General features: G+C 43.1%; 1 protein-coding gene and 1 long non-coding RNA gene across 7 annotated transcripts in view; one reads left to right on the forward strand and one right to left on the reverse strand.

The window, feature by feature from the left end:
• nrxn2b (neurexin 2b) overlaps positions 1-22,288 on the forward strand; it is a 719,066-nt gene that overhangs the window by 688,298 nt on the left and 8,480 nt on the right. For all 6 annotated transcript variants that reach the window (XM_086285249.1, XM_086285255.1, XM_086285254.1 and 3 more), the window contains 2 exons: positions 9,982-10,304; positions 18,584-18,662. In XM_086285249.1, the coding sequence (XP_086141375.1) occupies positions 9,982-10,304; positions 18,584-18,662 (402 nt within the window). The remainder of the gene's footprint in view (positions 1-9,981; positions 10,305-18,583; positions 18,663-22,288) is intronic.
• LOC147336198 (uncharacterized) lies at positions 19,442-20,205 on the reverse strand. Its single transcript, XR_015128216.1, has 3 exons — positions 20,033-20,205; positions 19,754-19,959; positions 19,442-19,674 (listed from the first exon to the last, which is right to left on the reverse strand). It is a non-coding gene; the product is annotated as an uncharacterized LOC147336198 (long non-coding RNA).

A 22,288-nucleotide genomic window follows, 5' to 3' on the forward strand; every position in this document is an offset into this window, starting at 1 on the left:
TACCCACTTATGAAATGATTTGTGCATGCTATGAAACTCTAAAGAGACTGAGCATTAAACTGAATCTATTATTCTCTTTCTTCTATAGTTTGATATGAGCCTGTATCCAATCATTTTGATGAGAGCTTTTGCAGAAAGTAGGCAGGAGAAATAAACAAATAAACACCCATTAAATCTCAAGTGCAGGCTTTGATCATTTTTGGGTGCATTTTGGGGGGTAAAAATCTGCAAGGTCTTTTATTTGTTAATATTATGGGATTCATTAAAGGAACGTCTTACACACGTCACGGACTGAAGAGGAAAAGTGGCTCTGGAAGATGCTGTTTGTAACTAGATTAGATAATGAATGGGGATTAGAGGACATTGCTAAGCTCAAAGGGTTAAAGCTGTTTGTTGCTTTGATAAGGACATGGAGAGAGATTTAAGCTAAGAAACCTCTAAGCAGAATCTAACCACCTAACAGCAAATCAAACTCCACCCACACTAATCGCTGGGGGCTTCTCTCGCTGCTACGTCGTCCGCGTTCTTAAATTGAAACGACCTGACTGATTTCCCAGCTTTGCCCCGCTGGTGACAAAATTCAGAGAGCCCTCAGTTATAACCGTGTTATAAACGATGCTTAATCTTTGAACATAATTTGCCCTGGATGCTGGTATCTGGAAGAACTTGGACAGGTTACGGCAGTCGTTCGGGACAAGAACTAAATACGAAGCTAACAATGTTCTAACTCCTGCTAAAAGACACAAATCTCCAAGTGGCAACATCTTCCCGTTGTCCCCATCTTGATGTAAAGCAAAACTCAGAGGGTTAAAACACAGCAAATGACTGAAGGCCAAATTCAGCAGTGACACAGCTGCTCTGGGTCATTTCAACAAAATGTGTCTAAGCAAAAATAAATGAAGGTCCCTTTAACATTTATTGTTTTCACTCCTAAAGAGATTGATGTATTTTAATGTATCCTTCTGTGTGTATTTGCTATGCAGGGTGAGTGGTATACTTGAACAAGACTTACACACTGGTTCGTGTGTGTGTGTGTGTGTGTGTGTGTGTGTGTGTGTGCGTGTGTGTGGCAAACAGCCGGGATCATTCATTCTGAAATGGATGGCCTGTAATGGTCCAGGCTGTGTTGCCAATATGGGGTTTATGGTCTCTGGTGTCCAGTGATTTTTCTTACATCAGTGCCTCAGAGGGTCTTTACATGTTTCAGGGTTCTTGACCAGAGTGAGGAAAACAATCAGCCCCGTGGGTCTCCTCTTCAAGTGCCTTTAGTGTTTCATCAATTCTGTAAAACTCACCAAGCATGGAAAACCTCCACATCTTTCAGATCTTATAAGTACAAATCTCAACGCGTTATTACCTTAATATGTGGACAGAAGTAAAAATAAGAGAGCTAATCGCCCGCATTCGCTATCACAAATCAGTATTTTAGTCACACCGGGATATAATGGAAGTCACTGGAGCCAGAAGTGTCCTAAAGGAGAGCTGGGCTGTGCCGCTGCACTGTCTCACTACATCTCATTCTGAAGCCTTTATCCCATCTCCCCAACTGTGTGTGAGGCAGATCAGAGTTAGCATCTCTGGCCAACTCGGTGCCTGCTGACTAAATCCAAAACGGCAGCCATTACAGAGACCCAGTGGAGGGGAAAAATCCCAAGTCCCAAAAGTTTGCAACAGCTCTAGCCGGGACAAAACTTCCTCACATGTGTCCCCTTATTCTTCTTCTTGTGATGGGTCTGTCATCCCAAGTTTTCTCCTCTCTGTCTGCCTATCCTAACCCTCACTCTCCCTTCTTATCCTCCTCCTTTTTCCTCTGACCACCAATGCCAACCTTACCCAAAAAAAGAAAAATACTTGGCAAGTATTCTCCGTTTTTTGGGGGGGTTTTTTTGCTAGAAACAATAAATATGTGTTGCGGCTTCCACATCTCATCAGGGAGCTCCACTAGAAAATAAACAGTACAAATAACCGGCAAGAATCAATTTCCCGTAGGTGTTCACTTTAACAGATGCGAAAAGGAAGGAAGCGAAGCGAAAAAAGCTCCCAGAGGAATTGGAACATCTTCTTCTGGCAACAACTCTATCCCTCTAGAGCTCCCCGGCAGCCTGACAATCAAGCCTGGAGTTGAGCTACACAAGTGCAGGGAGTAGAAGAAGGGAGGAATACTAGGATAGCAGGTCTCTGCAGGCTAAAACGCTAGAACTAGGTTTAACGTTCAGTGTTTAATGGTTTGGTGCGAGCGCCCCAATTCCCAAAGTGAAAGCAATCAAGTGCCCTCCGCTTGGTGTGGTGCCAAAGCCCAAATCAAATCTCCAGGCCAGGCATTGGTCCAGGGCTGCTATTCATGATCCCAGCTTCATTTCAGAGATTTTCTCACATCTGGCAGCAGTCAATTGAGAGTAAATCCATATGAGGCTGTCTTTCAGTAACTCCATCATAAGCTTTGCATCCCGCAGAGTTACTATGTTGTTTTCTCATTTGATCTCGCTGCACTATTACAGCCATATCTGAGAGAAGTAGGGGGAGACGGAATGAATTTTAACGTGCTTGCTCATGAGAAGAGAAGTGGCAGCGAGAACACGTCTCTTTAGTCTGAAATAAGGGACTCTTTACTGTTATTTCATGGTCCCCTACCATGAAATGGCCTAAAAGCAGTACAGTCACAGCTGGAGAGAACAGGAAGAAGGAAAATTGTACCCAGCTAACCACTGTGCTATCTCTCTTTGTCTCTCCCTCGACAGTATCACTTGTTTAAGATCCACATACAGATGTAGGATCAGATATAGAGCCACATCTGATTACATCCAATCTACTGTCTCCAGAGTACTTCACTGCACCGTCACAGTCTCACTGCCCAGAGCTTCCTTCAAGGACCTCAGAGCTTCACTCTGCCTCCCAAGACTTTCTGTCTATCTTCATGCTGCATTTGGCCCCTCATCGCCATTGTCAAACACAATTAATTCATAGTGTTCTACCCGAACCAACCCAACTTCTGGGGAGTAAAAAAGCAAAACGTTCTTAATTACCAAGGAGAGCTGTGCACCAAGGAGATAACTTGGGAACGCTTCATAATCGACTTTGTCAGCATCCCACCCCGCCCCCATTGTGCTCCTGCCTTCTTCGACTTTATCCTTTCCTATCCTTTTTTCTTTGCAGAAGAAAATGAAAATGGGGGAGTTCATGTTTGTTGATACGGATACTCTAAATTCTGCAGGCGCATGAAGGATTTGTGCGCAGAAACAAATACAGACTCTGCACGCTAACGGTCCAAGTTTGCACCCTGCACGTCAAAAAGGAGCGCATTGACAGAGGTGAATTCTGGGCCATCCCTCCCACCCTGCAAGAGAAAACATTCGGAATAGAAGCTTCTTGCAACCATATGGCATGCCTCCTCTCTGTGAGATAACAGGAGTAGAAGGAGGATGAGAGAGGCGTAATGATGACGGTGGTGGGAGAGAGATACTGCTCTCTCCAGCTGCAGTGCTTTTCATATCCCCTCATATACACTTAGATCATCCTTTACCACCATCCACTCCTTTCACTCTCCGGGTGCCTCCCTCCTGCTTCAGGTCCACAGGCAGAGGAAGGGCTAAACCTGGCTAGAACACAGCGCCAGGCCACCGTCCCCTCCCCTCCTCTCCACATACATTTTGAGGGTTGCAACAGACATGCAACCATTATTTTTCTGCCTCCGACAAGCAATCTGTGCAATAGCAATCCAAGCGTGGCCTAAAACCAGCCCACTCCCTAGTTTGGCTCAACATAGATAGTAATTACTGACCACAGCTCGTCTGTGACAAGCCATTTCTCTCTATTTGAGGAAGACTGAAGGTAGAAATGTGCTTTTACAGCTTCAGAGCATTTTACTTTTGGTCAAAGAGGTCATCTTTATCAAAGAGAACTCAGACTGCGGTGAAACTAGTGCCCATATAAAAGATTTAAAATGTGCAATCAGGTGCTGCATTATATCTTCAGGCACACAAAGAGGATACATTTATACTTTTCATGCAAGATATTAACGGTGTTTGTAGCTATTGCAAAAATCTTCTTGAATAGATGTTTGGTTATCATTTCAGTGTGTTATTTTTAGTTCTTACTGAAGTAAAGACGCTGAGGTCCACTGCACCCAGTCTTAGAGTCAGTGTGCACATAGAATCGCTGTGTGAAATGGACTGTTTTCGGACCAGTTGGCTTTTTTTCTGGGAATTTCTTTTCACCACCGACTTTGTATTTAGCCATGTATTAGGAATATAAAAGTGTCAGTTCAATCATTTTTACCATATTATAACTAAAGAAAGACAAATTTAACACCATCTATCACTAATCACAAAATTTTACAATTCTTAGGTCCGTTTTTACAATGTTGTTTTTGACAGCTGGGTATTTTATTTTAGTATTCTCACCACCTCTGTGTTAATGTATCCCTACGTCCTCTTTATGAGCACCTTCTGTGGTCAAACAGCAGGTTTGTGGGGATACACACAGCAGGAAGCTTTGGCATTAGTCAAGGAAGGTAGATATAAAACCCTGTTATAACTAAGTTAACCATGTGATTAAGTGGCTATACTTGAAAATCAGGGTGCAAAGCTGGAGGTGACTCACTAGTGCTTCCCGTGATCATTTAATATCCATAGTAAGCACTTCACTGCACTTTCTTCTTCTTCTTTTTTCCCCCTTTCCTTTTGCCTTTCATCTCACTACATGACTTACTCTCCCTTCTGCTTGCTTCTTACCGTCTTACTCTTGTGTGTTACTGTATGTCTGTCTCTGCAGCCACTCTTTAACTGCATCATTCCTCTTGTTCTTTTTATCGAGCCTGTCATGCACTCTCTCTATCCCCACCCTTCATGCCCTCGCTCTGTCTCTTTGACATTCGGTCCTCATGCACACTTGCTCTTTCTCTGTCCTCCTCGTCTGTCATCCTCCCTTGCTTCTGTCATCTCTTATGTCCCTATTCTCCAAGACTCTGTCCAACCTGTCTTTATCATCTCTTTTTCTCCAGGCTTGGGTAGATTACTCAGGAGTTTCACTGTGGCCAGCATTATAAGAAAGTAAATTATACATGTATGGATTTTTATAATGCTAATTTACTTCAAGCATTTCTTTTTGTTTTATTAAAATATATATGCTTTGTTTGAAGACACTGCTGAGGAAAAGCCCTGTGATAATATTGCAGGCTGGGGTAAAGTGTACTATAGCAGGGAGTCCGCATCTCCTGTCATATTGACTACCTATCAGCTAAGACAGGATGAAGGGGGTTGTGATTGTTGCTTATAATACCTTTAGAAAGAGTTGTTCCCACCTTTTCTTACCCCAATCACCTGTTTAGAGAGCTGCTGCCAGGATGCTAATGATGCTGAAGAACTGGAAGAGGTTTTCCAAGATGCATCATTTCTAGTTACAGTATCCTTAGAAATGGGGGAAAAAGATATACACATCTCAACAATCTCAATGGCTAACTGCCTTGGGATTCGCATGTAATCACGATATACCTATACGGTATACGATATATATATTGTATGTATGTAACTGCTATCATAAGGCTCCTAGATCATGTTGCTTTCCAGCATATTTCTATCCATATCATTTCATCACCAACAGCTTTTTTGTTGGTATGCAACATGTCTGTAGTCTGTATTCCCCTATTTGTTCATTAAATACATAGCCTATGGATTTAAACCTAAGGGCCATTATTTACGCTAAATATAGGTATGTAGTGAAGGAAAGAATTACATCTCATCGTTCCATAAAATGATGTTGTTTTGTCTCTCAGAGTGACACTGAGAGAATACGCTAAAAACAGGCCCAAACTGGTCTGCTCTCTCAGTTTGCATTTCTTAATAAGGCACCATCTGCATTTACAAGAAATAAAGCTTTTTTTTATAGCTGCACATAAAGCTACGTAGCTAAGACTACCTTGGCAGCCATTTGTAGATATCAGGTTGAACATAGCTGAAGAAGATGGATGGTTGTGCAGATTTTTCTGCTCTGGTGGTGCGAAAACTGATCATTAAAATCAATTTCCATGTTCAATTGGTACTGAACGACTGTAGCTTTAATAGTAATGTGTGCTTTTAGCCATCCTGGTAGGGTGGCTCATTAGACAGTGTTTGTTGGTCCATCATTTTTGCCTGAGATCACAATTATCAGATGAATACCCTGTTGCCTTCGATGTGTTCTAAGAATTTTAATCCTTATTCCAGGCTGTGAAGTTTAGCAGTATAATCGGGCATGAAATAATACATAATGGTTTGAGACAGTCTTTCACCTTCAGCTATACCTTGTTTCCTGTTATCTACCAATAGCTAGCATGCTAGCAAACCAGAGACTGTACATCCAATTTGGACTGGATTTTAACATTCAGATTTTGGAGAACTGAAATGGCACATGTAGTTTATTAGTGTTAGCTAACATGTTAATACTAGCGATTCACTAACAAAACTGAAGGACAAACGTGTTGGACTTTAATTTCAATAAAAATGCTTTAAAAAGCACCAACACTACAAACATTGTTGAGAGGTACAGTTAAATAGCCTACACCTGTTAGGCTGTAGCTTTTTAATGCTGTGAAGTTTAGCATTTTAGAATGGGAATATATTGGGACGTGTCTGTCAGGCAAAGCATTTTTCCTACTTAACATCAACATGTTAGCGTCCATTAGCATCCATTACATTTAGAGACATCTTTGTCGCTAAATGTATATACAGTGCACTCATGTTTGAATATGCATAGCCGTTTATTATTTTTGCTCGTAATTCTCACACTTTAAAATCTTTAATTATTTTCAGACATATGGGTATATAAACAGATAGAGGGATAGATGTATGAACTCCGCTCAGTCTCTGCAGTAGCTGATTACAGAAGTCTGACCATTCTGGTCTCTGCATTGCAGTTAATTAAGGCTTTGTGTATGGCTGCGGATGCCCATTATAATGAAAGGCTGGCTGTCAGCCCCTCGTCCCAACACACAAACACGCACATACACACCCCAATCCATTTAGCCCCTCTAACGCCACCACCCCACCCTACAGCCACCCCTATCCAGCTGCTTCCATCGTCTCTGCCCATTAAATGCCCATCACCTTAAAATTCCTGTGGAGAGAGGCAAAACACATCCATACACACTGAAATTGGTGAAACAGAGCCTCATCGATGTGTAACCCATGTGTGCTGTGCTGCTGCCTAATACACACAAGCACACACACAGAGGGAGAGGTGTATGTAAATAAATGTTGAGGAAATAGACACTACTTGAAAAGGCCAACTATCACACACATAAAGGTCATTTCACTGACACATTTCATAAGTTATTATATACATGCACACACACCCTCTTCTCTGCAGCAGCACCACAGCCAGCTCTGTCATATTAAGCACCGTGATTGCATGTCATTGCAGAGGCTTCTCTTTCTATCTTTCCTCGCCTCCACCCCGCCCCACTTACGCCTGCCGCCAAAATTGGTTCTAAAACCACATGTCACTTTTGATTTGACCCGGCAGACCCTGAAACAATAACTTCATCAGGCCTTGTTAGAGTCTCATCCTGAGCAGACAGCTACGAAAACAAACACTGATTTCCCTTCATCTAGTCTAGAGGGCACCTTTCTTCTTGGCTTTCTTTGTCTCATATGGGATGAGCACATAAATGGCCACAGTACTCTCATGTGCTCGAGGCTTTTTTTTTCTTTCACAAAGAGAGGCATTAAATAGGTCACCCAACGGATGCTTGGACATTTTAAGAAATATGTATGATACATGAATGCATGTGCAGTGACTCTAGGAGGTATTACTAATCCTCCTTACTCTACATCATAATCATAAGCTGCTTGTCAATATAGCTTACTTATGACTGTGTCACTGGCTCAGAGTGTAACTCTGCCACCATTACACTTAGCTCCTGCGGAGTAAATTGTCCTATCTGAACAGACCATCTTGTGACTTGGAGTTTCACACCACACACAATAGAAAAACACCATGTCTTCAACTTGTCCACACTCTATGACCCTTTCAGTCCAAGTGAAGATGTTTACAATGGAGACCTTCTGGGCTGATTTGTGAACGTGTGCGGGGTGGGGTTAATTAAGGGGGCTAAAATTTTAGTGCAAGCGTGTGTGTGTGTGTGTGTGTTTAAAGTGAATCTTTGTGTATACACGTGCATGTATTTTCTCCTGTATTTTCCCGGCTGATGTTCGTAGTTTAACAGTCTGTTCATTCTTTCCTGTTCTATTTATTGCAGCATCACTCCCACACTAAACATGCTAAGTAATGATATAATAGAATAAGAGTCAGATATTATGTCAACAGCGCATATGCCAGACATTAAGTCTCATTATTATAGAGTTAGGGGACAGGAGCCTAGTCCCTTGTGGGACCTTGGTCTAATGATCTGATAATAGGCTGACATGTGTAATGGCCCTCATCGAGGAAACAGATTTATGTCTTCAGCACTTCTGTAGAGTCTACGTACACACGTAGATTAAACATGCAGTTTTACATTTACGTACCAACGCAAGCATTCATTGACATAATTCCTCTGATATTCCCGCACACCTGAATCTTATAAACAGGTCAACACACCCATATAGATGAAGAGTAAATTATAATTATAGTGGTGAAGAACCCTCTCAGCTCTCCTAATTGAAAGCAAATGGGACCTGGACCTGTCCCCAGCGTCTGATGAGAAGAAAGTTGTCACCAGCTTACAGTCTGATTGAAACCATGAAACAAGCATTCAGAAAGTTATTCAGAGCATTTGTTATTTAATTGAATCACATGCAGGGAAGTCACTGTGAGCAGATTACTTGAGCAGGAGTGCCAGCAGAAGCGCTGAGGAGTAATCTCCCATACCTGCACAAGACGTAATAAATGTGCGTACATGCACACACGCAACCACACTCCCTTCAGGCCCAAGATTCGTAGCCCACCATGTCTACTGAGTCAATATTTCACTCCCAAATGCACACATTAGCGCAGTATCCCTTTCACGAACAAACACACTCTCTCTTTCCTTGCAGGGATTGATTAATCCATAAAAAACCTCTTTAGCTTCTCCCATCCTTCTCCTCTGAGTAATTACCTCATAAGGACTGTTTTTAACCCACATCCTTCCAACAGTTTTCCTCTAACCTGAATATTCCCCGATGTCCATGTGAGTCTCACTAGGGGTCAAAGATTGCGTCAGTCTGAGTTTTGGGGACAAGCAGGCACAGTAGGGATGCATGCCTGTCGGAGGGGGAGGAGGGGAATAAAATAAAATCTAAACGGATGTCAGTTGGAGAAAATACAGGGAGAAAAATTATACCTTTCAGACTGCCCCCACTCTGCCCCTACACCACAAGACCTGGTGACACATTAGTATTGGACCCTGGTTAAACGGTTGACTTTGTCCTCTCTTCATCCATCTATCCATCCAGATGAATGGTAATGACCACAGAGAGGAACAGCCCCTGCTGAATTAAACATTTTCTTCCAATGAGAATCTCATTTTCCTCCTTTAGATGGCAAAGCAGGGTGATGGTTTTTCCTCTGGCAGAGATACTTTATCATTGTGCAGCTCATGTGCATTGGAGGTCAATGACATAGACCCAGCATTGTTCTAATATATTCCATCTCAGGGCAAATGAGATGCATTTTGCTGTGAACCTTCAGTCTCAGGGTCAATCCGCGACTGCTCCTGCAATCTATTTGACTGCCAGATTCAGGGTGCTTTTCTGGGAATGTGCCACGTGACTAGCTCCATAATGACTGCAACTGCAGCAAGCCAGGGTCCAATCTCCCTAAAGTGTTACCCAGGAAATCCCTTGTGATTGAAACACTCCCCCTATCTCCTCCGATTCACTGTGTTTCATGTTGAAGCTCACCTGAAGATCATGACCTGATTTGTATTCTTTGCCCCTTTCTTTCCTTCCCCTCTTTCATGACCTCTCTTCTTTCCGCTTCTCTCTCCTCCTTCTTCCCTCCGTCTTGTCATCTGTCGCATATTAGGTCGCCAGCTGACCATCTTCAACAGCCAAGCGTTCATCAAAATCGGTGGTGGAGAGAAAGGGCGCCACTTCCAGGGCCAGATCTCAGGCCTGTACTACAACGGCCTGCAGGTCCTCAAACTAGCAGCCGAGGGCGACCCCAACGTCCAGACCCAGGGCAACCTGAGGCTGGTGGGTGACGTGCCCTCGGTGCTGACTACCGACACCACCTCCACCACCCCGCTGGCTGATATGTCCACCACAATCATGGAGACAACCACCACCATGGCCACAACCACCACCCGCAAACAGCGCTCGCCAACCATGAGGGACAGTGTGACACAGGTGAGCAAAGTGAGCTAGTGATGCCAGCTTGTTTATATGATTCATAGAGAAAAATCAAAAGGCTGCTGTTTGAGTCACCGAGGCAAGAAGATGCTCTGGTGCTGTGCATTGTGATGGACCATTGCCAGTTAGTTTTAATTGGCTTTTTAAAGTTTCCCCAAAATCCTCGAACTGCTGAAAACAATATTTGAAAGATTAAACAGCATAGCCAAGTAACCAGATGGTTCTTCTTACATGAAGAGATTTCAAAAGAAATCAGATGTCAGCTACAAGGTCAAACAGTCACATTCTCAGCTCTGTGCTGTGTGCGAGTTTCCCCTTGTTAGCCATCAGCTGTATTCAGATGGTCAAACAGCCCTCAGCTGTTTGATCCATCCATTAGACCAATCAACACTGCGGTTTTGATTTTCTTTAAGAAGATGTGGCTGACCGGGATCCTAGAAATCACTGCTCGCTGGTCGAAGGCAGGACCATCTCGAGAAGGAAATCTTGCTACACAAAGAGCACAACAATAAACTTCCATTTACGAGTCTACATCGTGCGCATGTGAGAGGCTGTGATTTATGCTCTGATGATTATCCACATGGGCTAAAGGCACATATTACCAGCACGGAAAGCAACAATTAGCAAACAGTAGGGGATAGGGTTGCCAACCGTCCCTTAAAAAACGGAATCGTCCCGTATTTAGAAACAAAAGTACACGTCCCGTATTGAGCTAATAAGGGACGCACTTTGTCCCGTAATACAGTGAGAATCAAAAGTAGTCTATAAATGTTAATGGAATTAACGCTTTGTTTGAAAACATAATTCCCAGCCCCTCTCCTGCTTTGTGACCAATGAGCTGACAGCACACTTATGACAATTCGAGTATGACAATTCAGATTATCTCATTGGTCGAGGAAAGGTCGCTTGCGGAGAAAATACCGGAAGACAACAGATGACCACAACAACAAGCATGGCCAACAGGGAAACAAACGCCGACACTGCGGTGCACGTCTCGGATGACAGTACACCTAAAGCTGGGCAGACACTGCGATTTTTTTCAGTCACGTTATTCAGCTCTTGCTCAAACTGCACGATTGACTCGCAGGGATTAGAAGTTTGCAGGTCACGATGCAGGGTCTCACACTATACGGCCCGATGCTCTGATGCGACCTGAGTGCTCACACTGTGCCAACATAACATGAAGGTTATAACAGAAAATCTGTCGCTCGCTCTCTCTGTCTTTCACTCACACAGACACACCACCATCAACTTTGCTAAATTGCTAATGAAAAACATGATCAGGCAGCTGTGATTGAGCAGCAGTGTAAATCCAACTATTTTCACGGTTGTTGTGGTCGTGATAATTTTGTGATGCCACATCGAAAAGGCTCGGATGAGCTTTCCAAAGTTCTACAAGTGCCTCCATCACTTGTGTCCAGATCACACGCTGCACAGCCGTGCTGCGCCGTCTTTTTCACCGATGTTTACGTGTTTGCGCATGAGCAGTGTGAGCGGCTGTGGTGACACCCTCACGAGCGATTGATGATCGGGAGCTGGTCGTGAGGTGTTAATCGCTTCTCGTTACCCCACGTATACTACACGATGCACGATGAAGGCCAAAATCGGGCCGATCACCAAATCGGTCGCATGACTCAAAAATCGGCTCAAAATGGGCCAAAAATCGCACAGTGTAAGCCCAGCATTAGAGCAGCAATGTTTGTTCCCCTCAGAGAAAGAAAAGAAAAAAGGCTGCAAAAGTACAGGGAGGACTGGGAAAAGGAAAACACCTGGCTGGGAAAGTGCACGATAACACCTATAAAGCGCACTGCACTGTGTGCCGGCGCACTTTTTCCATAGGCATGCTTCTAGTGGTGGGCACAAGAAGAACATGAGGGGCGTGAAAGCTCGGGGAACCCTTTACCAATTTTTTGTCCACCAGGCCACGGGAAAAGCAGATATGGTATGTAAACATTGGTTTGTTGTTTAAACCCTCTGGTTAAGGTTAATATGGGCATGTGCAGTGAATATCAGCGCTATGTGGCCAGAAGTGTGATAATATAATTTATTTTGTGTAATAAACAACTGCAAGGATGGATGATTACAACAAATAGATGAATAATACATAAAAGTAATACATAGATGAATAATGATGATGAGTTAAGGTGCGTAATCATGGGAACAAGCGGGTTTACAAACAGGAGCAGCTGATTAGCATTAGAAAAGCTGAAATAATACCTCAACTGAAGCCAATTGTACTAAATGCACTATATGTGCACTGTTACAAGAATATTTTTCGTTCTATTGCTTTCTATTAATTTATATAATTTTAAGTTAAGCAGGACAGAGTTCTTTTAAAGAAAGATTTACTTATATTCTCAAAAGTTAAGCATGACAGGCTTCTGTTTAAGAAAGAGACCTGTTTTACTGTGTTAATGTTGTCATTTTGAGCTAAAAATAAATGGCTAAATGATCATTTGTTTCCCATATGGTCATATCACAAAGAATATGCATCTGCTTAAATCAAATTCAAGTCAAATGGTTAAAAAATAATTTCACACACACAAAAAAAGAGCTACCACACTGGGAAGGGTGAAGACAACTGGGTTGCCCGGCCCTGGCCACGAGGTGTCCCTTATTTATTTTTCAGGGAGTTGGCAACCCTAGTAGGGGACCTTTTCCTTGCCCACATGCAAGAAGATGGAAGAGGCGGGCCATCATAAAAAGACCTAATAACAAGATCCAGGAGGGGAATACGCTCCAGTTCACATCCAGCATCATTAGCTATAAACTGTGTGCTGTGCAAAAAAAAGTGTGATCCAGGCCATGAGAGGAAGCGCTGAAAGCTTGTCGCCCATGCTCGTGGATGTACTGTACGTCAGCTATATTTGGCGCTGTAGAGATTTTGTACCTTAATTAGTTGAAAGCTTTAAAACCTGTCAATTCCATACTTTCAATTTCAGCTCTATGGCATACTTTTATGGTGTCGCGGAAAACACAAAAGCGCGGTGCCAATTACTAGTGCTTTCCTCTTATTCAGTTGTGTTCATTAGCACTCTTCATGTCCACAGAGGCATATCTGAGATCAGTCAGCGAGCCACTCACACTCTTCCCTGAAAACCATGATCAGCAGATCCAGAATGTGTTTAGATCTTTGTCCTTTTATCATCGTCTCAAACCTTCCTATTGTGCCTCATTTTGGTTAAATGTGGCAGTTCCAATTAGACTAAAGATAAGGTGAAGCTGTTGGCACCGCTGCACAATAGATGCAAAGTTATACTGCGAGCACCCAGATTAAAGAAAACTTTTAGTTTTGCAGCAACTGTTTTTCTTGCTTTCTTGTACATTGATAAAAGTCAGCCTTAATGAGGCCTCCACAGGCTCATCAAACTAATACTTTGATGGCAGTTGACAAAATATGGAGGTGCACTTGTCTCAGTCATGGTTATCGCTGCCACGGAAGTACAAACAAAAAGTTTTGGACCTAAAACCTGTCAGAGCTCCTTCGCAGTCAACAGCATCTTGATTGTGCCCAGTTGGCACAATCAGCTGGTCTGTGATTTAGTGTTTCTCTCTCTTCTCTTTAAACATGAGATCAGTGGAACATGGATTTAAGATGCCGCATGTACGATGCACTCGGTTCAGTGTCTCTGGCCTCCAGACTTCTTGGCGAAACCTGCTCTCCACGTTGAGCGTATAGCGAGCTTTAAAAGCATCTGTCTGTGATGTGAAATTGGCAGCCCCAGACTGCCCCGCTTGATAAATTATCCGGAAGCATTTTAGGATAGCAGAGGACTCTTGAGTGTTGTCTGCCTTTTGGTTGTTACAAGCCTTAATGTGTATTCCATTTGCTGACTTATGTTTATGTTGGGTCATAAAAAAGCACGGTTCCACCTTTAGAGTGCTTTTTATTGCTAAGACTCTATTTTTTAGATAGTGTACACACATTTTAATGGCTCCATCTTTATGATTATTATGCACCTAGCTCAACCAAGTGTATTGCCACAATAGACAAAAATAGCATTAAGGATATATGCTGGCGAATCAAAAGATGTTACCTATGAGTCACTATGCATGTACTTTAATGATCAAACAGGCATTTTTCTGTGTGTAGAAAAGCCTAAAAACATTAGCGCTGATCATACAGGTGGTCCCAGGTGTGGTACCTCCTCTGTCCCCCAACCCAAAGGAAAGACAGAATAAAGCAACAAAAGAATAACTGTGAACACAGCTGTAGTCTAGCAAAATTAGGCAAAACCTCTTGAAGGGTGGAGGATTACATTGATTTTTACAACAGCTGAGAGGCACCAGACTGTATGAAATCATTTATATTTGCTCTTTTAAACACCAGGCTCTGTCCTGGGAACGTGACTGTGGTGAACTGGAAGTGTTGTTTGTTTTCATATTTGTGGCAGGAACAGCAGTTGGGGGGGAAATGGAAGAAAACAGTGTATTTAGTGCGAGCAGCGGTGTGTATCGAAGCTGAACAGACAAGACGGAGCAAAAACCCATACACGACTCAAACTCAATCAGAATCACAGACTATCACTGTGCCTGGCGAAAATTTGGGATACGTGAGTCACAATCTTACAGGGTATATGAAGACAGGCGTAGCCAATGTGACATTATCCATTGGTTTGTGAAGCTCTATTTTTGAAGGTCTAATTTGAAGGGGGAGGATCTGACTTAGAGCCCGTGTGCTGTTATGGTACCAACTTGTCAGTCGTCAAAGGAGCTTGCAAAGAAAAGCGTCTGGACTTCTTTAAGTTACTTGAAGACGTTTCACCTCTCATCCGAGAAGCTTCTTCAGTTCTAAGGTCAAATGGTGGAGAGTCCCAGATATAAACCTAGTGGGAGTTTCCCCCCACAGAGGGACAAAAGGACCCCCTGATGATCCTCTAATCGCCTGAGCCAAGGTGTGAAACTGGGTGTGGGTCCCAATCAGCCAGAGTTTCGGGTGAGTTCATTGTGAAACCTGGCCCCACCTTATCATGCGAATTCCTGAGATCAGATCGCCCAGGATGTGAGTGGGCGTTAAGGCGTCTGGGAAGGGAACTCAAAACTGGATTATAGATGGCAGAGAGTTGGTGTCGTAAACCACCGCCTCTGTTCAAAGATGGTCACTCACAGTGGACATAGATGGCTTCCATCTATAATCCAGTTTTGAGATCCCTTCCCAGACGCCTTAACGCCCACTCACATCCTGGGCCATCTGATCTCAGGAATTCGCATGATAAGGTGGGGCCAGGTTTCACAATGAACTCACCCGAAACTCTGGCTGATTGGGGCCCACACCCAGTTTCACACCTTGGCTCAGTGGATTAGAGGATCATCAGGGGGTCCTTTTGTCCCTCTGTGGGGGGTTACTCCCACTAGGTTTATATCTGGGACTCTCCACCATTTGACCTTAGAACTGAAGAAGCTTCTCGGATGAGAGGTGAAACGTCTTCAAGTAACTTAAAGAAGTCCAGACGCTTTTCTTTGCAAGCTCCTTTGACTATGATGACCTGGATGACTGAGAACCTTCACAGACAACTTGTCAGTCCCAATGTACGCCCACCCAACCCTGCTTTACCATCCTTCCTGACACTGATTCAGAAAATAATTTACAAAATAAACATCACATTGTGTTCGATAAGACTCGACACTTTAGATCATAAACTCGGGACTTATTTTGCAGCCAGTTAAACCTTCAGTCCAAAGCATAGACAGCTGTATTAGAAAAGTAGCTGGTTCTTTGGTGAAACAGAAATTAAATGACAAGGTCCATACAGCAGGAAACATTGAATAATGCCACTTAAGAGTCTGTTATGTGCAGCATTAATAGCAGTTGAAAACTAAAAATCAGATAATTAAGAAAACCAACTTTTCTGGAAGAAGTTTAGATTAATTCACAAATCTTTAGGTTTTTGTTTCTGGGTTTTATTGACTAATCATTTTGAATTATATGGTGCTGTAAATCACCCAGGAGGTGATGGTAGCTTGGTTTACTTTAGCGATTTGCTTGTTTTTGTCAAAATAAAAACTTTTTTCCACCTAAAAAGAAAAGAATGCAAAAAGAGAAGGTCCTCATGGAACTACATGATTCCAGATACTCCCTGCCTGTTCAGTGGCCATGTCTGGTTCACCTATTTGAGACAGAAGAAGTGTAAGTATACAACAGTTTTATGGACTGTGCCTCATCCTTTAAACCCCAAATGTTTGTATCTACAGTAAACATTTTCTGTCAGTTAACAAAAGCTTTCATTTTTATACTTACAGTACAGTCAGAGTTCGCAGAACTTTCTGTAACTTTACACATTTATTTTTTCATAATTCAAGCCCAAAGAGTTGTGCTGATAGATTTCTTCCATTGCATTTCTTTTTCTTATATTGAAATATCTCAGTGAATAAATGTGCACTTAAACTTCTGTACGTCAGCATAAATGGAAGTTTCGCCAGTCCAGCCGCTTAAGATCGAAGTGAGCTGTATGTGGCTCATGATGTGACTTTAACATCCTTGCTCTAGATCCGTCACAGTCATGTGGTCAGATTAGGAATTGTTGCCTCGTTGTTTTTCCTGTTCTTCAGATGGATAAAAAAACAAACATGGCAATGGTGTATTAATGCAGGAGTGGCAGAATCTAACTATATATGAGCAGAAACTTAAATTTCAATTTCTCCAAAAGCTCTGAGCTACCCGCCGCGCTGTAGCTTTGATCATAGTGGAATAATGTGCTTTGATGCTTAGAATAAAAGATCTACCTTTTGATGTGCATGCGGGGGTCTGATTTATTCTGCTTTTTTACCCCTTGATACTGTGGGTTTCCATGAAACAGTTGGAAGTCATCACTTGTCTCGATCTGACCCAAATTTGGTGTCAGGATGTTATAAAACTAAGATCACAAGCCTCGCCCTTGCTGCTGTCTTAAGCTGAGAGCACTCCCAGGTGTTTGCCATCTCTCTCTGATTTGTCTGGATGGATAGAAGATGGTTCAAAGTCCTTGTGGATGCTGCTTGGAGATAGTCAGCGGGGCTGTTTTGGATGTTCCAGGGGGGTCAGGTAAATTGGGGTTTAAAAGTGTGTCACAGATGTTGCACGAAATTACAGCCATCATAACTCCAGGAGGCTGAAAAAAACCTTTTGAAATTCAATCAGTAAGACATTGTGTTATAAAAACTCCTTTTTTCTTTTCTTTTAGCTTTTATGGCCACAAACACAGCCCGACGTGTGCATTTATTGATGTCCTGGTTGTTTAATTTAAAGGAGTGCACATTTTAAAGGATTCATTATGTGCTGTTTATATCGAAGCAGCTGCATGGATGGAATACGAATGTAAGTGCATGCGTGATGGAGATGTTGCTGGGAAACTGAAACGGGATCATTAGGACCATTTGACAGAGCTAGGTGATGTGAACACACACTCAAACGGACACAGCGTAATTAATAAATGATTATGCCCGTGCCATGGATTAATAACAGAGCGAAAACTCTGCGAGGCAGTGAATCAGTTATGCTGATAAAAGCCTTCCATTTTCTATCAGATGACCCCCATCTTGAATAACAACCAGAGGCTGAGAGGAGGCGAGGGCAGGATGTTTGGGTGTCTAGACACGCAGCTGTGTGAGTCATGCAGCAGTGAGGACAAACCTGGGCTACTAAATTGGAACCACCTTGTCAGATTTAATCTGCTTTCATTTCAAGACCCCCGCTGTTGTACCCGCTGTACTTGTAAACCCGGCACAACAGGCTCCATGTCTACTGCTTTCTTTATCGCCTACTTCAAATGTCTACAAGCTCAAGGTCAAAAATAATCCTATAGAGACCATAATGGAGATAATCTACTGCATGTGCTGAAAAGTAAAAACAATTGTGCAATAGAGCCTTCAATGTCTGACACTTTTGCCCACTCAGTGGAGCTGACGCGCTGTTTCGACAAGCTGCACCTCTTTGATCGGCGGCGTTGGGTCAGAAAGAGATTGTTTCACTTTGGTTTCCCTCGAGCTCTCCATCTTTTGTTACATAAGTACACACGGGTGCTGCTTATAAAGCACTGCCACCTCCATATTTTCAGCTCTTGTGCCACAACTGCTCAACAATAAATCTTCATGTTGTAACTGAGTTACAGATAAGAGTTTTCCCCGGAAGTTTGCTTCTCGTACTGCAGCTGCACACGCTTCTGTGAGACTAGGCATCGGTGGAGCCGAAGACCTTCACTGTGACTTCCAGAGACTCTTAATCCGCTTAGATATTCGGTGTATCCTCTACACAAATAAAATTTGTCCTGACTGTATCTCCTCCCTCTCTGTTCTTCCAGAATTCAGACGACCTCCTGGTAGCATCGGCTGAATGTCCTAGCGATGACGAAGATTTGGAGGAGTGCGAGCCTGGAAATGGTGAGTCAGCTCAGGGAGTTCTGCCTTTGTTGTGTTTTATCTGGAAACAAAGTCAGCCTGAAACACAAAAGCAGAGTTACCTAGACTACCTCAATGTCCCTTTCTCCTCTTCTAAATGATACCATGTGACTGCGCAGCCCCCCTGTATGCAGCTCTGATTGGCCAGATGTGTACTCTCCGAGTTTTTTTTCTTGTTGCTTTTTAAAGCAGCAGGCAGTCAGCAGCATTGTGGTCTGTCAATTGCTCAGCCATGTGGTAATACCTGGCATTTTCCCAGCTGTTGCACCAATCCCCTGCCCCGATTTTAACAAGGCAGGACAGTTCCAACGTGGAAACACAGCTTGTTCTGCATGGCGCACAGCTGTAGCTTGGCAGACCTGGTGGCTGAGGCACTGTTAGTGTGAACAGAGGGTCAAGCAATGTTCTGACACCATGTTTGGAGGTGGAAGTTAAAGGCCATGTGTTTTACTCCTTGCCGCTGTGGTTTCTAGCACTAATAAGCTGGCCATATTTAAAAACTGCCAAGAACCATGCCTGTTCAGTGAAAAAGTGAGATTCAAATTACTCGTGCAGCTACAAGTCAAGGCTTCTAAAACTCCAAGAGTCAGAAGATATGCATGTCCACATTAAATTATGCAGTATTTCATCCTTAAAGATCTTGAGTGACAAGAGTTGTGTGTTTAATGGGTTCACAGATTTGACTCTGGTGTGGGTGAAACCTTTAATCAAAGCAGAGCCACTATGACGCCACTGTCAAATAATAGAAAACATTTGTCACGGCGACGGATGGCCGGTACTGAATAGGACTCAGGTGCAGAAACCCAGAGCGGAGACAGTAGATGATTTAACAGTTTATTACGGTTAAGTGCAAGGGGGAAAAAAAAAGGGAAACGTGGCAAAGACAGAAAATGACGAGACGTGGAGCCTTGGTGTGGCGTGCCCAGGGGAACGTGGCTAGGGCGAGGGAACGAGGCCTGAGAAGTGGAACGGAGCTGAGTGGGGAACAGTCACACTGAGGGGAGAGGATATAGGAGTTAGGCAGGTAGTGAAGGCAGCTCAGAAGTGGCCAGTATAAGAGCAGCAATTCTTACTTGCAGTTAGGGACCTGGAGTGTTTGAGAGGGGGATGATGAAGATCCAGGGGAGGCTGAGTGGCGTGGAAAGGCTGACCTGAGATCCGGGGCTCCAGATGGAGTGTGATGGCAGGAGGGCAGGCAGGTGAGGCACAGAGGGATTTCCAAAATGATCACTAGGTATCCCGAGTCCGGAGGTGGAGTGAGCCAGGGTGGGTACAGCAACTGTAGCACAAAAGAGTCTTTGTTAGTAAGATAAATCACAGCGAGAATTTGAAACACAAGACCTGTTACCAACATGGGTTGATGACGAACTGGCAGTGAGTGAACATCGATGTGTGGTTTAAATCCCTCTGGCTTGATAGCCTGCAATAGGCTCCAGGTGTGCAGGAGCTGGAGTTGGCCCTGCCCAGGGGCGGATCCCAGGTCAGTTCAGGAGCCTAATGGAAACTCCAGCCACCCACCGTAGACCATGACAACATTAAATTCCTGGAGCATAAAACAAGACTTGCTAGCGACTACTAGCTATAAGCTAAGTGTGGTTTTATTCAAACCTGCCTTAATGTTCTGAGATAGGGCAAACCGTTGTGTAGCTTCAGCAGAACATGCTTTATATCAGCGGTCCCCAACCTTTTTTGCGTCACAGATCAGTTTATGCCCGACAATATTTTCACTGACCGGCCTTCAAGGTGTCGCGGATAAATACAACAAAATAAAACTAGTACCGGTACCGAAAAAAAGAAGATTTATTCATAACACACGTGAAAAGACCCAGGAAAACCGAGTAAACGATAAAAACGATAACAAAATAACGCTGGAAACCGATAAAAACCCTGAAAACCATACATTTCACACCCGAGCCTCAACTCTCGCGGCCCGGTACCAAACGACTCACGGACCGGTACCGGTCCGAGGCCTTGGGGTTGAGGACCGCTGCTTTATATGATGGAAAAAGGGAAAAAATGAAGAGAAATGCCATAGTGTACATTGCTTAATAATGTATCTGATGACCCGTCATAAAAATGAGAAAAAACAAATATTTTAGAAATCTGTCAAAAACACGTTTAAAACTAAAAAATTACTTTGTTATTTATTAGTCAAATAACAAACTATATTCATGTTTTTATGTCTGAATTTGAGCCGGCACACTGGGCTTTCCCAGAAATGAATCAAGGACAATATTCAACCACTAAAACTGTTCAAGAAAAACAAAGATGTGCTTTTTTGTTTGTTTCTATTTTTTCCAAAACACTAAGTTCAAATGTTAAAATATAATAATTATATTTTAGTATTAAAATATAATTTTGATTAAAGAGCCTTGTGCATACTGCTGGATAACTTTAATTTTATTTATACATTTCCAAATCACAACAACTTTTTTAAGGCAAAGACCCTGAAATAATACAGAGAAAACCCCAACAGACAATCCCCCTATGATCAAGTGCTTTGGTGATAGTGGGAAGGAAAAACACCTTTTTAACAGGACGAAACCTCCAGCAGAACCAGGCTGGGGTGATATTAGGTCTTTAAGAAAATTATTATTTTCTTGTTATAGTAATAGATCTTGTGTCATTACAGACACATAAGAAATGGTTTTGGTAATTACCAGTACTGTTAGGACAGCTGTAGCATAAACCTGGTACTGACTGGTGGTCTAATAAATTTGTTAAGCAGTGTATGTGCTCCCCGAAAAGCACTTGAGTTACCTTGAATAACTGTAAAAGTTTGTTGTAGGATTGTGGATTAGTGGTTTGACTGGTGGACTGTAAATGGCAGCAGATTACAACATTTATCAGTATGTTTGTGTTGGGAGAACCTGATCTGAACCAGTGCTGAGAAACTTGAGTGCAGCATTTTCCTGCAGTTTTCTCTGTAGGTGGTTGGGACTGAAATAGAGACTCAATACCCCTCTTATCAAAAGAAGAAATGAGAGTTTTTTTTTGGTTGGATGCTATGTCCAGGCTTAATCTCCCATGAGGAAATGCAACTCACTATCTCTCCCTTTCTCTCGCACGCCCCCACAAACACACATACGGTGTCTGACATGCTCACCTTTCCACACAGGCACTTGTCTCTCTCACTCTGTGGGTGTAAAGTTTTCTCTCTGCCTCCGACTCTCCCGAGCAACAATGAACGCGCTTGTGCGTACACGCGCGCGCGTGCTCTGTATCACACCTTCCAGATGCCACGAGAGTTCCAGCGAAGCGAGCCGGCGGGGTCGGATAAGCCTCTGTGAAAACTGTGGACGAGGAGAGCAGAATCAACATTGTCTCCAAAGCATGTTCCCCCTCCATCACTGCTGCACAAACACAGGCCTTTAGTCATTGTGTGATAGGACCAATTCCCAGTGTTTTCAATTACATGTGAGTGTTCGGCTCGCTGTTATTGAACTGCCTTCAGGAAAGAAGGAGAGAAACATTTTAAAGGCAGCTGTGGATTTTCTGTTAAGCAAAGCTAGATGCAGTGGTTATGAATTGATGAGGATCGATACAACTCCTTCATATATACAACCAGCTGAGCTCCATCTGCTTACCTGCAGCTGGTAACACCACAA

Source organism: Aulonocara sp. 'chitande type north' Nkhata Bay, linkage group LG3, assembly GCF_057382095.1.
Source record: "Aulonocara sp. 'chitande type north' Nkhata Bay isolate Kocher_YH1m ecotype deep benthic linkage group LG3, A_spYH_male_GT1.1, whole genome shotgun sequence".
Taxonomy (NCBI): domain Eukaryota; kingdom Metazoa; phylum Chordata; class Actinopteri; order Cichliformes; family Cichlidae; genus Aulonocara; species Aulonocara sp. 'chitande type north' Nkhata Bay.